Raw genomic sequence first — 16,075 nt, 5'->3', positions numbered from 1 at the left:
GCCTGGCGCGACGCTGCGCTGTAACTGTCGCCCGTGCGTGCCCTAGTGGTTCTTGGGGAGGTCGTGCGCCGCTCTCTCCCGGGTCTGCGTTGGCGCCCCCAGCCTCCCTACCCCGCGCCCGCCCTCCCCCGACGTCGGCGCGGAGCCGCCGCGGGCCTGGGCCTGCCGCTTCCCGCTTCCGCGGTCTGTGTTCGTGGCGGGCCCGCGCGATGCGGCTGGGCCCGAGGCCCGCGGCGCTGGGGCTGCTGCTCTTCTGCGCGGCGGCGGCGGCGGGCGCCGAGAACGCCGAGGACCCGCACTACCCGCAGGGCGAGCACCGCGGCGACTACGACCGCGAGGCGCTGCTGGGCGGCCAGGTGAGCGGCCAGGCCAGGCCCCGCAGCGCCGCCGCCCCGCGGGCTTTGTCCCGGGACAAAGGGGGCGGCCGGGAGAGGCCTGGCGCCGGCGGCGGCCTGAGCAGGGGGCCCGGGCGGGGGGCCTCGGGCCTCGGCGCTCGCTCGCTGGGGAACCGCGGGCTCTTCGGCCTGAGGAAATAGCGCGGCTCGGGAGCCCGCCCCTGCTGCCCTCCGCGCGCGGGGCAGGGTCGTTGGGGGCGTGCAGGGGCCCTGGTCACCTCGAAACGAGGTCAACCCCTTGGCGAAGGGGACTCCTGGTAGCCCTGTTTCCCCCCACCACCCTGCTCCACTGATAGTAATGCTCGACCCCTGTGTTCCCTTCCCCCTGAAGGAAGAAGTGGATGAATATGTTAAACTCAGCCCCGAAGAGCAGCACAAAAGGCTGAAATCGATCATAAAGAAAATTGACTTGGACGCAGACGGCTTTCTCACCGAAAGTAAGGACTGGTCTTACCCAACGAACGATGGAGAAATCCCTGTGTAGTACACAGAGATACAAACATTATTAAGCGAAGGGTGTGTGTTGAAGGTAGATTGCTAATGTTCCAGCAATTAGAGGTATTGCGAGAAGGAAAAACCTGCTACGTGAAGGGTAGGTTTTATACCAGGAAATTTTTATTTAGACATAGGGTACCAAGTAAAACATTATACAGTAGCAAATAAACGTTAACCCTGCTCGATGTGTGCAATCTTGAGACACCTTATGCCAACATGATTTTTTGCAATGTCGACATTATGATTAATTTTGGATATATGTCCCAAACTTTCCTGGCATTAAATGATTTATTGCTCTTTTGATATGTACTTCATTAGGGTTTTAATCGTCTTTGTAAAGGAAAGAGGAAAAAGACCCGTTGCATATGAATTGTTTATCACAAAATGTTAGACTTGGTATGGGTCTTAGAACCTCTTTTTCATCACTCTCATTGTAAGGATAGAGCCTGGAGGGGTAAGTGCCTTTTTCAAAAAAAAAGGGCAAAGCCACATCTGGAATCCAAGTTTCCTAATTCAGGTTTTAATACCCTTTACTTAAAAAAAAAAAAAAAATCTGGGTGTTCTTAAGTAGGTTCTCTTGTCAGAACTGAAATGCACAAATTATTAAAAGACTGTGTGTCTCCCCATTACTTTGATTCAGTTAAGGAACCCTGTTAACTTTCCTAGTTAATCCTCAAAAGATTCAAAAGGTAGTTACTGTGACTATAAGTTATTTTGCTATACCTCTCATTTAAATGTCGCACAGCATCCAAGGAATGAAGTTGGTAGAGAGAGAGAACTGGAAGCCAATTAATAATTTTAAGATGAACAGTCAATGTAGTATCACATTGGTCTCCCCAGGAACATTCAGGGTTTCTGTTTATTCTACTTAAAACAAGCAAACGAAACCTTTCTCTTCAGACAGTTTTGCAAATTTACACTTTGAGGACCAGGACTGTATCAGAAGTTCTTAAGAGGCAGCAAAAGTTACTGGAAGGAGTTTGAACCTTCAAGCCAAACATAGGTTTGAATCTGGATTCTGCTTCCATTAGGTGTGAGGCCTTGGGACTTTCTGAACTTGGGTTTCCTCAACTGTAAAATAGTGGTGATAGTGATGATCCTGTTTTGACAATTAGAGATAGTGTATTTGGAAGACCTAATGCATAGTAACTGTTACCACATGGTTGCCGTAGTAATTATTATTCGCCCTGACAGTTTGAGGAGAAAGTGTCTTTGCTTTACTGTTCTGCCTAACCTCCCCCAAACCAAAAGTGATACAACATTCTTTAAACCAAATGGTTTATTATCTTTATACCAAATGATGATAATCCTGCTGTCCCTACAAATATGCACGTCTTCCCCTCTTTTTTCTATAATGCAGTAAATATCTCAGAATGGAGTTTTAAAAGTTGATCAAAAGTGGACATTTAAGATTTAGAAACTTCTTCTCCATGTCTTTAAGTAACCAATTTAAGACAGAAAGCTGTTGCCAGAAGGGCATACATTATAATTGTTACCCAAACTTGGTTAAAATGTTTTAAGACACGATTAAAAGGAGACAGTGTTCTCCAAACTTCAGTCCTTTGAATACCTTCTCACAATTTAGACCATATACTATCCATTATTACCTGAATATAATTTTGATTCAACTCACCTGAGTAAAATTTATTTTAAAAGAAAATTTTATATCACTTTCATAAATGAAAAACCCGACCAAATGCTATTTTGACCAGTTAATAATTCATTCAGCAAATACTTATTGTACCAGGCACTTTCTGGGCGTGGGTATACATGAAAAAGCAAAGGAGAAAAAGAGGTACAATTCTCTGTACTCATGGACTTTGCATTTTAATGATCACCTTATATAATTGTCATACTTCAAATACCTTTCCCCACCCCTTGCCCCTATTTCTATCAGTACAGCAAGGCCAACTCCTCACTCAGTCTTTGCAAAGCCTGAAGATTTTTTTTTGATTTTAAAAAAGGTATAGAAATCTTCACTCCTAAGTGTCAGAACTACTGCCACATTCTTTGTGTTTTGGGAAATTCTCGTAGGTGAGCTCAGCTCATGGATTCAAATGTCTTTTAAACATTATGCTATGCAAGAAGCAAAGCAACAGTTTGTCGAATACGATAAAAACAGTGACGGCAGCGTGTCTTGGGATGAATACAACATTCAGATGTACGACCGCGTGATCGACTTCGACGAGAACGCTGCTCTGGATGACGCGGAGGAGGAGTCCTTCAGGCAGGTGAGGGCATGCGCGGGAGCTGCTCCTCTGATCCTTCCAGTCCCCTTTACCTTCCTGCATGAGTGAGCACCAGAGGGCCTGAGGTCGCGGACTGGATTGCCTTGTTCTCTAGGCCTATTCCACTTCAGTGCTCCTTTTGATGATTTCCTTTCCCTCCAGCCAGATTTAGGACTCGATTCTGGACTACCTAAATTACCGTTGTGTCTGGTTTTCTCAGCCATGTCATTTGTCCTCGTTTCTAGAGTTGTTTTTTTGTATGTATTCTGAATATGCATTTTCATATTTCATTTTTAATGTCATTATTGATCAGTTGGTTTTATACCATGTTTACTAAGAAGACTGTAGTGATCCATTGCCGTTTTTTAAGGCATGTAGCTTAATATAAAATAACTCATTCTGAAGATTCAATATCACTGAGTTCTGTAGTTCCCTTAGTTTAATTTGTTGATATATGTGCTTCTTAATCCAGTAGAGCTGAGGAAAACATTTTTTGAGGGGAGGAGGAGGGTCCCATTTATTTATTATTTCTTTGAGGAGGACACTTTTTATTTAGAAACTTTTCAAGTTGTTTAGGAAGCCTGTTAAACTGAAAGTATATCAATTCAAATGACTATAAGCTTGAGAAATCTGCCATTTCAAAAGTAATTTTAAAGACGTGATTTTTTTTGGATAGTTTTTTTTTTTGGCAGGGGCAGTCTCCAGAGACCAAACCCACGGATAGTTTTTTATATGTGGGAAAAAAAGTTTTGTTACAAACTCTGTCAATGCATTAGTCAAGGGAATTATTTGAGTCTTTCTATTCCTTAACTTGTCCCATTATTAGTGATACCTTTTAATTTTTATTGTGGCCACTCTTTTATCATCATACATGCTATTTATTTTAGAATTATATTGGCCACTCAAATAGGCTCCATAGACCTGCTACTAAATCCAAGTTGGTTGCTTCACTGCTAATGAATACGCGTATACTTTGCATATAGTGCCAGTGTGGAGGCTAAGGGCTCCTGCCTTGATCCTGTCTGCCTGGCTTCACATCCTGCTTGACCACTTGATAGCTGTGCAGGTTATTGAGAAGGTTATTAAACCTCTCTGTGTTTGTTTCCTCACCTCAAAAATAAGGATAATCGTATGGGGAAATGTTAGGAAATAGTTGGATGGTAAGCTATTCTATTTTGATTAAAGGAATGTTGTTGAAGAGAGCATGTATGAGTCAAATTTATATTTAATGTTTATATTAATCACCTTTTAAAAATTGCTGAGGTATTTGTTAAACTATATTAACTTTATATTAGTTAGGATTCAATGTATAGGGGAAAGATGAACATTTTGTTTCCTTTTTTCTTCCTTATTTGAGTTTTCATTTTGTAACAGACTAAAGCAAAAAAGAAAACAAATAGTCATACTGAGATTTAGGGTTGTTGTCTCATCTACTAGGTATCCTTCTTTATTATTCAAATTAACGTATTTCAGCAGCATCTGTAGAGTTCTCAGACTTTTCTAAAGCCAAGCCATGGTATGACATTATAACTTTTCCTGGCCAGAAACAACAGAAAAGTAAACTATGGTGTTTTAAAATCAATTCTAATTGTTTTGGGGGGGGAGGGGCACTCAGATAATTAATTAAAGTCGTTGCTTATATTCTTTGTGGAGAGGAGGGTGATGATAATGCCACTGAGAAGAAAGTTTTCACCTTGAAGAGACAAGACTCACTAATACAAGCTGCCTTATGTACAGTTTTTCTTTTAATGTTGGATTTTTTTAATGCCGTGTTCCCCACCAGATATTCTGTATATGCTGATTATAAGACTTGCATCGATGTTAGTAGCCTAAAAGTATTAATTCAGCTCCCTAAAATGAACATTTCTCAGTGGGAGTCCTATTAGTTATTCTTTGACATCTAGGAGTATGTCTCTCTCTTTTTCAGAGAGTTCTAATCACATTTTATTTGAATTTGTTATAAATAACCCCTAAAAATGTATGTGGGGTGTGAAGATGAACCCAAAAACAGTGTATATATTCTTCAAAATAAAAAATAAAAGATGAAGGATGAATCAATGTCAGAGTTACAAACTAAACAATATATCATAAATAAAATAAGCATTAAAGTAATTGGATATCTGAAAAATAAGAATTTTCTATATGAGAACCTATTAAACAAAAATCACTTTGATACCTGAATTTAATTTTATTTTTTAATAAGGTTCTTTTTTGAGAACAGAGACAACCTGGAATAATGACTCTTTCAGACCATGAAATGCCTGAAAAAGCATATCTTTATAATATAATGAACTATTATAGTCTGCACTTATAAGCAGTATAATTAAAGTTTGAGGACCTACCTGACAAAAGTTCCATAGCTCTAACTTCTCAAGTCAGCTGCTAAATGTCTCTGTAAAAGCAATATTTATTTACATAAGATATAACCTTGCATGTAGCTAATCAGAATTTTTAAGACCTAGATGTTCTACTATCACAGATTATGTATTTCGTCATGTAAATTCATTAGTCTACCAAAAGATGGCAGTTTTGTTCCTTACAAGTTTCTGTTATAATCATCTATAAAAATAGATGAGTATGTTTGTTTCTATCTTTTTACTACTATAATTTCTCCCATCTACTAAAATAAAAGGCTTTTATACAGATGAAAAAAGTGTTGAGGTTTTATAAAACTGTCCATCTTTTTGTTGTTTATCTTTTAGAAATATGCCACTTTTTAATTTATTAATTTATTTATTAAACATCACCTACAAACACATTTTTACCATATGATCATTCCGTTCTTGATATATAAACAATAATTCACAATATCATCACATAGTTGTATATTCATTATCATGATCGTTTCTTAGAACATTTGCATCAATTCAGAAAAAAATTCATATATACCATGCTCCTTATTCCCTGCCTTTCATTGATCACTGGCATTTCAATCTACAGCATTTATCTTAACATTTGTTCCCCCTATTGTTTATTTACTTTTAATCCATATGTTTTACTCATCTGTCGATAAGGTAGATAAAAGAAGCATCAGACACAAGGTTTTCACAATCACACAGTCACATTGTGAAAGCTATATCATTATACAATCATCTTCAAGAAACATGGCTACTGGAACACAGCTCTACATTTTCAGGCAGTTCCCTCCAGCCTCTCCATTACACCTTAACTAAAATGGTGATAGCTATTTAATGCTTAAGAATAACCTCCAGGATAACTCTCAACTCTGTTTGGAATCTCTCAGCCATTGACACTTTATTTTGTCTCATTTCCTTCTTCCCTCTATTGGTCGAGAAGGTTTTCTCAATCCCTTAATGAGATGCTGAGTCCCAGCTCATTCTAGGATTTGTGTCCCACGTTGCCAAGAAGGTCCACACACCCCTGAGTGTCATGTCCCACATAGAGGGGGAGGGCAGTGAAATTGCTTGTCGTGTTGGCTGAGAGAGAGGCCACATCTGAGCAACAAAAGAAGTTCTCTTGGGGGTGACTTTTTTTGGCCTAATTTTAAGTAGGCTTAGCCTGTTCTTTGTGGGGTTAAATTTCATATGAACAAACCCCAAGATTGGGGGCCCATCCTATTGCTTTTGTTGTCCACACTGCTTGTGAGAGTATCAAAAATTCTCCACTTGGGGAAGTTGAATTTTCCCCCTTTCTCACCATTCCCCCAAGGGGACTTTGCAAATACTTTTTAGTCACCGTTCAGATCACTCTGGGATTTATCAGGGCATCACTCTGGAAAAACCTACAAAATTGCATGCCCTGTTCAAGGTTCCATGTACTATGGTGTTCGGTTAAGCTGTCCACATAAGAATATGCCACTTTTTAAGAAAAAGTCTTGCTGCTTATTAACTTATTTAATATGAGCTGGTCTCAAATTATATTCTTCAAATTGTCATGAATAAAAAGCTTTTAAAAATCACATTCATTTTATTTACAAAACTTGAGAAATGCAAACCAGAAACTACTTCAAAACAATTTTTTTTTTTAGCTTGTTGATAGAGGATCTTTCTTTCTATAAGCAGATTTGGCCAAATTCAGCTCCCTCTGCTGAAACATGGACCTTTTTGCTTGAAGGGTTCTTTCATAAGAAACTCTAAGCGCTTAGTATTCAGAATAGTGGTTTTTTCAAAAAGAACCTCAAGTTCTTGTATACTTTTCCCCATGTTAAACCTGAATGTAAAATGTAAATTATTTGGTGTGGTTATTTTAAGTTATAAAACATTAAGTTAAAAGCAGCTATTTGTGAACAGTTTTTGTTGTTCTCTTTTTCATCATGTTTGGGTAAGTATAACTAGCTCGTAGAGTCTGAATTGGTAAAAGAGTAATTCTTTTGGGGAAGAGGTGAGCCTCCTCTGTAAATCAGTCATTATAAAAGAATTAGTGTTTACCTGAAGTAAACTGCTATCTGGCTTCTTATTTTTAAAAATGGAAAGGAGCATTTTTTTTCTGACAGTGAAACATGTAAATTAAAAACTACTAAAATATTTGAAATCGGGTTTTTTGTGACATTCAGTTTAATATATACCAGTTTATAGGAAGAATTCTCAAAAATAGAATTCTCAAAATAGAAATTATGCAGGATTAACAGTATAGTGCCATTGGCTTCCAAGGCTTTTGATTACAGAAGTACATTTGAAAAATTAATCATAAACACCCTTGTCCCTATTAGCGTTGAATCATTTTACTACTTGAGTGTACTTTTTTTTTTCCAAAGGTAGATAGGAGAGAGGTGTGTTAAAATGGGTACAGTTGGACTTCTGATGTATTTCTGAACATACAGAATTAACACTTTAAAGAACCCACTTAGACTTCCAAATATTGTATATATAAACTAATAGTATGAGATTCTTGAGCTATAAGGCTACTTACTCTGAAACCTGATAACATTTTCTTAAAAAGTAACTTAAAAGACTGGAAACAATTTGTAAAAGTCCTACCAAGACTTGTACATAGACTAAATTGATTGTTTTTTGTACGTCAAGAAAAGCATTGAGATTAATTATTAAAGCAAATAGTGTAATGCTGTAAAAACAGGGAGGATCCAAGTTGAATATATTTTCTGTATTTTTGACTATTTAATCTCAGTTTTTCTATCAATGATAGTAATAACTAACATTTATTAAATATGTAAGATTTGCTAACTGCTGCTTAATAGGAATTTTTATCCCAATTTTATAGATGAGGAAAACAGAGGTTAAGCAGCTTGCTCTGAAATACACAGCCAATAGTTAGCATTGCTGGAATTCCAGTCTGGGTCTAACTCCAGAGCCTGTGTCTGTACTACCGCTAATAAATGTGTGTGACTGTTTGCCCAGCGTACCTTCAACGGAATGATAAGGAGTAAAATGAAAGAATGTACAAGACTGTATATTGTTGGTATTTTCTGAAGTAATTTTAATGATTTTATGGTATTAATTAGACCTTTAAACATGTTTAAAATTTTTCTTTTTTAATTTTTAAAGCTTCATTTAAAGGACAAGAAGCGATTTGAAAAAGCTGACTGGGATTCAGGTCCTGGTTTGAGTCTTGAAGAATTTATTGCTTTTGAGCATCCTGAAGAAGTTGATTATATGACGGTATGGAATAAATTTTTTTCAGAGAATTATTGAATGACCAAAACTTTAAAACCCACCCCTGTATACTGGATTATTAAAATGAATTGTGTAGCTACCAGAAATCCAGGAACATCCAAAATTCTACCCATCTAAAGTGAGAAGTGGGAAGAAGGTTAGGGGATAGAGATGATAGGAGTGCTTCTTGGAAGAGAGGTGAAGGGCTGAGGTTTTTTTTTTTTATCTCTGTGTTTTACATGAGCAGTGGTGTTCCTAGAGCTGTTTTCTCTCTGATGGCGACGTTACTCCCAGGGCCTTCCTGGTCCTTTTTGTAGCTTTCAGATTTCTACTGGTTTTTCAATTATTAATAATATTAGAACTTCCTCTTTAGCTTCAGCACACTTACAACATCCACTTGTGAAAGCTTTTGTTCTGGAAAAGTATATCACGTTTGGATCACTTTTCATAGGGGATGAGGGGGTGGGTGGTGCAGCTGCTAATGACTGTTTTTGCAGCTTTAGCATAATGAGTCCTCTCATCCTTTTAACACTTAAAAGAAGTATGAGCTTTTCAGACTTTTTGTTGACTTCCAGGTTTAATTCAGTAGACATCGATTGAGTCATTTCTATGACTTGAGAAGTTTCTTGAGGGCAGAAATCATATTTAGGAGTAAAGATTAATGTAACAAATAGCTTTAAATAAAATAGACTAAACATTTATGTTGAGGTTTGCCACTCAGAGTGTCAGTTTTCAGCATATTTCCGGGAGGGAAGATGCAGCTTTTTGTTTGGTGGGTCACAGTCAGAATCTGCTGCCTTGAGTAACGAGTCTGCAGATACGATTTTCCTAGAGGTCGTTGTCGGGACACCCCCATTAGTACCACTGTCCTCGCCCCAAAGTGAGACACGTGACCTAACTTAAAAACAGTGCTGGGCACAGTTTGTTCAAGTGCCAGAATAAGGTTGGTACAAGATTCTTGAGTCCTGGAATGACAGGTGAAGGATGCTGGGTCTTACACCCTGGCAAATACGGAACAGTTGAAGATTTTGAGGAGGAGAATGGCCATTGAAAGCAATGAAATCATTTAGGCATTATTTGATAGAGCTCTGGAGTAATAAGACAGTGGAATGAAATAGACTTCAGCATTTTGAAGAAAGCATAAACGAGAATATTGACTCGTGTGAAGGAAAGAGTCAGATGATGACGATGGTAGAAATAGGGCCTTGGACGGGATAGCGAAGGACGGTCGGCTCCCTTTGTAGGATGTGGGAGGTGATGGCCACACATGAGATATGTGGCCATGAGCTGGTATCTCATTCCACAGCTTCATTAATTCCTGTTGACTTTGTTTATTTTTGTGTCTCTCGTTTGCCCTTTAAAGGCATATTTGGTGTAGGGAAAAAATCAGTGGTACAAGATCAACCTAAGTGATTCTGTTTTGGATTAAAAATCAATTCAGCTTTAGAGATACTGTCATTCATGTCATTCCAAAAATTATTCTAACCATGGTAGCTTTATAGAAAAAATTCTGTTGTTTCCCTAGAGGATTACTTTTAATGGAGGAATAATCATTTTGATCAGTGGTTCTTAACTTATATTGAATCACAGACTCCCTTAAGGATGTGATGCAAACTGTGACATCTAATTCTAATTTTCCCAGAAATTAATCTGACTCCCCCAGAAAAATTAGATATGCTCATACATGCAAAATATTTGGCTCATAATTTCATGGGATTCTCTGATCCCTCCCTCTGAAACTAATCTTTGGATCCTTGGATAAAGATCCCCTGCTTTCTATATATAAAATCTGTAGTATTTGATTTCAAAGGAAAAACTTGAATTTAAGTAATATTTCATGTAGATGCCAGGTGAAGCTCCTGGATTTGGTAAGAATGAAGTTATTGGAGACTTTTGATGTTTTCATTAGAGTTGTGATGCTGGAATCCAAATTGAAAGGAGATAGGGAGTCAATAGGGGGGAGGAAATGAGAATAATAGATGTAATCTATGAGAAGCAAGGCAAGGAAGTAAAAAACCAGAATGGTAGTTAAAAGTTGCAGCAAAGTCCTCGGGACCTGAAGCTGTCTAAAGGTATAGAAGAAGGAGCTGGTGGCTTGGTGGAGGCCGGAGTTAAGAGCAAAAGAAAGCACATAGGAAATGGAAAAGTATGGAATCTAGGAAGGGATAGCTTTAATTTCCTGAGATGAAAGGGAAGGATGAGAGGAATAGGTATAGAAATAGGGGCACTTAAAGGTGAGGATGTAATGCTGGCAAACAACAAAACGTTTTAAAACATCTCTGTCGTGTTTAGAAATACAGGAGGATCTTTGTGAAGAAAGTATTGGGGAAGGTTTGCAGTGAGGTTCAAATTAAGTGGGCGTTTCAAAAGAAAAAAAGCTGTAGAGAGTGTTGGGAAAACTGAGGCAGAGACTAACTTCTAAGCTGCAGCAAGGGTCCATTGGCAATATGAAAATTAATATATAAGGACTAAGGACTAGGCTTATATTCTTATATCTTTCTTTTTCAGCCTTTATGGCTGTAAAATAGAAAAGGAGAAGGTGACTGAGTCCGATGTGCAGGGTGGGGAGTGACATAATAAGAAAAGAGTACAAAATAGGAGATAGGAAGGTAAAGAGGAATGTACTGAAGCAGCTGACCATGAAACGGGACATCTTGGGTCAAGCATAACTAACAAGAGTCTAATCTTGGTTTCAGAGAGAAAGATTGATTACCTACAAGCTTTGGAAAGAATGAGGAGTAGGTTTCTGGGCATTTGGGATTGCTGGGGACAGATTTGGTGTAAGGGGAGCAAGGAGGCTGAGGTTCAGGGACTGGCGAATTCCAAATCTGGAGGTGGGACCAGTAGTTCTGTGCAAAGATCTAAGGTAAGGGATCCTTTTTGGTTGTTAATGAATTGGAGGGAAACTGGACTTAAGACAAGAATAGTAACAGTGTCATTCTTGAGAGGGAGAGGAGTGTGAGGACTATACGAGCATGAACTTAGTGCCAGGTTGTTTAGGAGTATGAAAGTGGAATTCTTTACAATGTCAGAAGCTTAAGGATGTTGAACTTCATGCTACTAAGTAGTTGGAGTTTTATTCTTCCTTCTAAATTCCAGTGTTTGGAAGACTGCCCAACAAGTATAGATAGCCAAAATGATTATTCCTTAAGTTCTACAATAGGATTGATTTAGAGAGTGGCGGGATTGAAAATTTTGTGACTAATTTTGTTTTTTATAAACATGTTATAGGAATTTGTTATTCAAGAGGCATTAGAAGAACATGACAAAAATGATGATGGATTTGTTAGTTTGGAAGAATTTCTTGGTGATTACAGGCGGGATCCAAGTAAGTAGCCTGGGGGGAATGTGGAAGGAGGAAAAAAAAATAGAATTAAGGAAGAAAAGAATTAAAAGACAGGTTTGCTTGTTGAGAGAGCTTTTTGACAAAGGAAAATGGAACATGAGAAAGTGTGCTTGATTTCTGCTTGTTTAGCCAAATTAACTATAGTACATGTGAAACAAAGGGATTTATAGCCTTTCCGAGAATGCTGTCTTGTTCACTTGGAGTGTCGCATCTAGAGTCAAAAGTTTTTCTTCCTTTTCAAATGAATGTAATTATCAGTTCATATGGGGAAGGAAGTTAAAGGTCGATATTTTAAAGCAAAATCCAGTGTCTTTGCATGTAAATCTTAAAAGAGAAAGAAACATAAATACTATAAATGCTTGTAGAAGGTGATTTATGAGGTGTTTGGAATTAAAAGGAGATTGTGTATCCTTTCCCATAAGTAGCTCTTTTTCAGAATTCTTGCTTAAAAGCATCAGACAGACAATGCCGTTTCAAAATTGGTCACCTATGACTGTTAACTAGAAAATTATTCATGCCATTACTTCGAACACACAGGAAACTTTTTTTTTTTTATTTTTTGCATGGGCAGGCACCAGGAATCGAACCCGAGTCTCCAGCATGGCAGGCGAGAACTCTGCCACTGAGCCACCGTCACACCACCCCATAGGAAACTTTTGTACAGTCTCATGATGTACAAAAAAAAATTATCCAACTCAAATTTGGAAAAATTAGATATTAGAATAAATCATAGCAGTTAACAAGATTACTAGTTTGTGATATATGCAACTATTTCAAAACTGAGTTGTTTAGACATGTGTCGCTTTTGAAAAGTAGTGTGTCTGTGGTAGTTACTTCAGGATTTTTCAGTTAAGTCATGCTATTTCATTGGGCTTCCTTTATGTAGTAGACTTTAAATTCACTTTCTTTATTCCAGGGATATACCAAACTTCTTATTGGATGCATATGATATTCTTGTGTATGTATGTTTGTGTTTTTTTATATTAAGCTGCAAATGAAGATCCAGAATGGATACTTGTTGAGAAAGACAGATTCGTGAATGATTATGACAGTGATAACGATGGCAGGCTTGATCCCCAAGAGCTGTTATCTTGGGTAGTGCCCAATAATCAGGGCATTGCCCAGGAAGAGGTAAGACTTGCTGAATGACCACTGCCCCCCAATCATTTCAACTTGGTGCTGTTGATAGGAAAGGAAGTCCAAAATAGATCTTAAGCCAGCGTCAGACGTCATAGGGCCATTTATTTGTGATTGAAGCATTGCTGTGTTTTGGGGGTTTGTTCTGCTATTTTTGAAAAAAAAAATTTATTTTGAAATAATTTCAAACTTACGGGACAGTTACAAAAATAATACAGACCTCACACAGACAACTCCAACATACCTCCACCCCTCCCTCCCAGAAACCCAGATCCACCAAATTTAACACTTTTGCTACCTTTGCTGTATCACTCCATCATCTGTGTGTCTTCATCTATTTTCTGAACTTCGAGAGCAGGTTGCACACAGTGTACTCCTTGAACACACAGTACTTCCATGTACATTTCCTGTGAACAAGGATATTCACTTACGCAGTCACCTCTAAGTGCAGTTATCAAGCGCAAGATATTTAACGGATTGATACAAAGTCTGCGTTCTATATTCTAGTTTTTTTCTTATGTCTCAATAATGTCCTTTTGAGCCTTTTCTCCACCATTCTTAGATCATATCCAGTACCATGTATTGCATTTAATTGTCATTAGTTAATTTATTTTTTTAAATTATGGAAACATACGCAATGTAAGTCTTCCCATACATAACTGTGTTCCTACACCCTTCTGTCCCCTAACCCAAGTTCTTATACCCCTCAGTCCCCTGTCCCAGTAGTTTTTTGTCACAAATTATTTATAAATCATGAATCCAGAACCACGATTTACCATTACATTTTAAGCATTAGCTTTATAGATGCTGTAGGAAGTAAAAAGTGGAGTTACAAATACTGGTATTTATATTTGCCCATGCCGTTACCTTTACTGGAGATTTTCATGTGGCTTCAGTCGTCAATTGTCAGTTTCTTTCCTTTCAACCTGCAGAACTCCCTTTAGAATCTCTTCTAGGGGTCAGTCTAGTGGTAACAGAGTTCCTCAGCTTTTATTTGTCTGGGAAAGTCGTAATCTCTTCCCTGTATTTGAAAGACAGTTTTGCTGGATGTAGAATTCTTGCTTGGCAATTTTTTGCTTTCAGCACTTTAAATATGTCTTCCCATTGCCTTCCTGCCCCATAGTTTCCAATGAGAAATTGGCACTTAATTTTATGAGGCTTATATGTTGCGTGGTGCTTCCCCATTCGGCTTTCAGAATTCTCTGTGCATCTTTGGCCTTCTGGAGTTTGGTAGTGGCAGGCACAGGGGAAGGAGCACAGCTGTGGAGATGGCAGAGGAGCTTGTCCTCCTGGCCGCTGCCGCAGCCGAGCGTGCAGGGACCACGTGCCACTGAGTTTTTATTTTAAATCTGTGAACATTCTTAGAATGTCTTAGATTTTCTGGGAGACAAGCAATTAAGACTGTTTCATGTATTAATTTGGTAGTATAGTGAATAGAGTTAAAAGTTTACATTTATTTATTAGAGCTCAAAGTGAATTATAAATTTTGTTTTTCCTTTTAATATCCTGGATTGAATTTGAGGAGTCAGAACCCAACAGAAATTAAGAAAGGAGATAATGAGAGAAGCACCTGGTTACAATGTGTGAGATTTTTGGATACTTGGACAATAATGAGTACCTGGCATACCTGAATAGTCTTGAAAAAATCAAAACCAAAACATTAAAACTGTGACCACCTTGCTGAAAATACTGCACTTGATACCTTTTTGTTTTCTTTTGTTTTAAAGGCTCTTCATCTAATTGATGAAATGGATTTGAATAGTGATAAAAAGCTCTCTGAAGCAGAGATTCTGGAAAATCAGGATTTGTTTCTTACCAGTGAAGCTACAGATTACGGCAGACAGCTCCATGACGAGTATTTCTATCATGATGAGCTATAATCCCTGAGTATGTTTAAGTACTGACTCCTTTTATAATTTGTTACCAGCTTTACTTTTGTGATAAAATATTGATGTTATATTTTACACACTATCTTAACCACAGTCAAAATTACCTAATGTAGATTATAATTTTGGCCTTTTAGAAGAAAAACAAAACAAAAACTTGATATTTATTTCAAAATGTATAGAAGAAATTGAACAGTATTGTGCCATATGACAACAAAGTCTTTCCTAAATACTCCATCTGTTTGGTACTGTATTGTGGAATATTTGAGTTATATTTCCATACTTGAAATAATGGAGGATTTTAGAGATACCTGAACAGTATGATTTAAGTGATATGTGACCAAGCTATCAATTTTTGTTTTGTTTTAAGTAGATTTAATTTGGAATTGGCAGAAAGGACAGTGTTTTTTAGATTTAGCATTTTGTTTTACAGCCTTTAAAGGAACCTTTGGAAGAGCTTATACCTCACATGTTAATGTTGAGAAGTTCTGCTTAATTTTAAAATGGTTTCTATAAAGGGTTTTATTGTATGAAATAGAACTTTATATTTTTGCATATGTATAGATAGTAATTATATTTAATGTATAACTATAGCATTATGGTGTGTGGAATTTGACATTGTCCAGAACCATTTTCATTTTTGACTGATTAAAAATGAGATGTCCTATCTTTGTATATCTTTGTTTGTCTTTCTTTACTCATCCAGATAAACCTTGAATTTAACATACATTTTGTTATATTTGGGCATTTTCTCACCTTCTCCTTTCTTGTATTTGGGTTGTATACGTCTTCACAACTCGTAAATTGTTCTTGCTGCATCTCCTTACTTTGCTTTTCTTTTTTTATAAAAGAAACGTTATAATTGAATGTACACTTGATGCATTTGCTACAATAGCAACTGTCTTTTGGGGCTGGAAATAATGTTAAGAATTACAATAGGTGCTATTCTCAGCAGAACTGGTTAGTTACCACCAGTAGAGCCCAAAATCAATTATACTAAAATTAAGATCATGGTTGA

At 37.6% G+C, this 16,075-nt stretch overlaps 1 protein-coding gene across 1 annotated transcript; it reads left to right on the top strand.

Moving 5' to 3' along the window:
- Positions 1-209: 209 nt before the first annotated feature.
- On the top strand, positions 210-15,732 carry RCN2 (reticulocalbin 2). Its single transcript, XM_077128465.1, has 7 exons — positions 210-356; positions 727-832; positions 2,925-3,121; positions 8,581-8,694; positions 11,920-12,016; positions 13,023-13,165; positions 14,899-15,732. Exons 1-7 carry the CDS (start codon positions 210-212, stop codon positions 15,049-15,051), a joined length of 957 nt encoding a protein of 318 aa, XP_076984580.1. The 3' UTR covers positions 15,052-15,732.
- Positions 15,733-16,075: the final 343 nt, after the last annotated feature.

The sequence above is a fragment of the Tamandua tetradactyla genome, chromosome 14 (assembly GCF_023851605.1).
Source record: "Tamandua tetradactyla isolate mTamTet1 chromosome 14, mTamTet1.pri, whole genome shotgun sequence".
NCBI lineage: Eukaryota > Metazoa > Chordata > Mammalia > Pilosa > Myrmecophagidae > Tamandua > Tamandua tetradactyla.
This window is presented reverse-complemented; position numbering and strand designations above follow the sequence as displayed.

Bases quoted from the DNA above. Each gene is read 5' to 3' on its own strand.
- RCN2 (XM_077128465.1), top strand. From the start codon at position 210: ATGCGGCTGGGCCCGAGGCCCGCGGCGCTGGGGCTGCTGCTCTTCTGC. The intron at 3,122-8,580 runs GTGAGGGCATGC...TAATTTTTAAAG, and splicing joins AGGAGGAGTCCTTCAGGCAG to CTTCATTTAAAGGACAAGAA. The intron at 13,166-14,898 runs GTAAGACTTGCT...TTTGTTTTAAAG, and splicing joins AGGGCATTGCCCAGGAAGAG to GCTCTTCATCTAATTGATGA.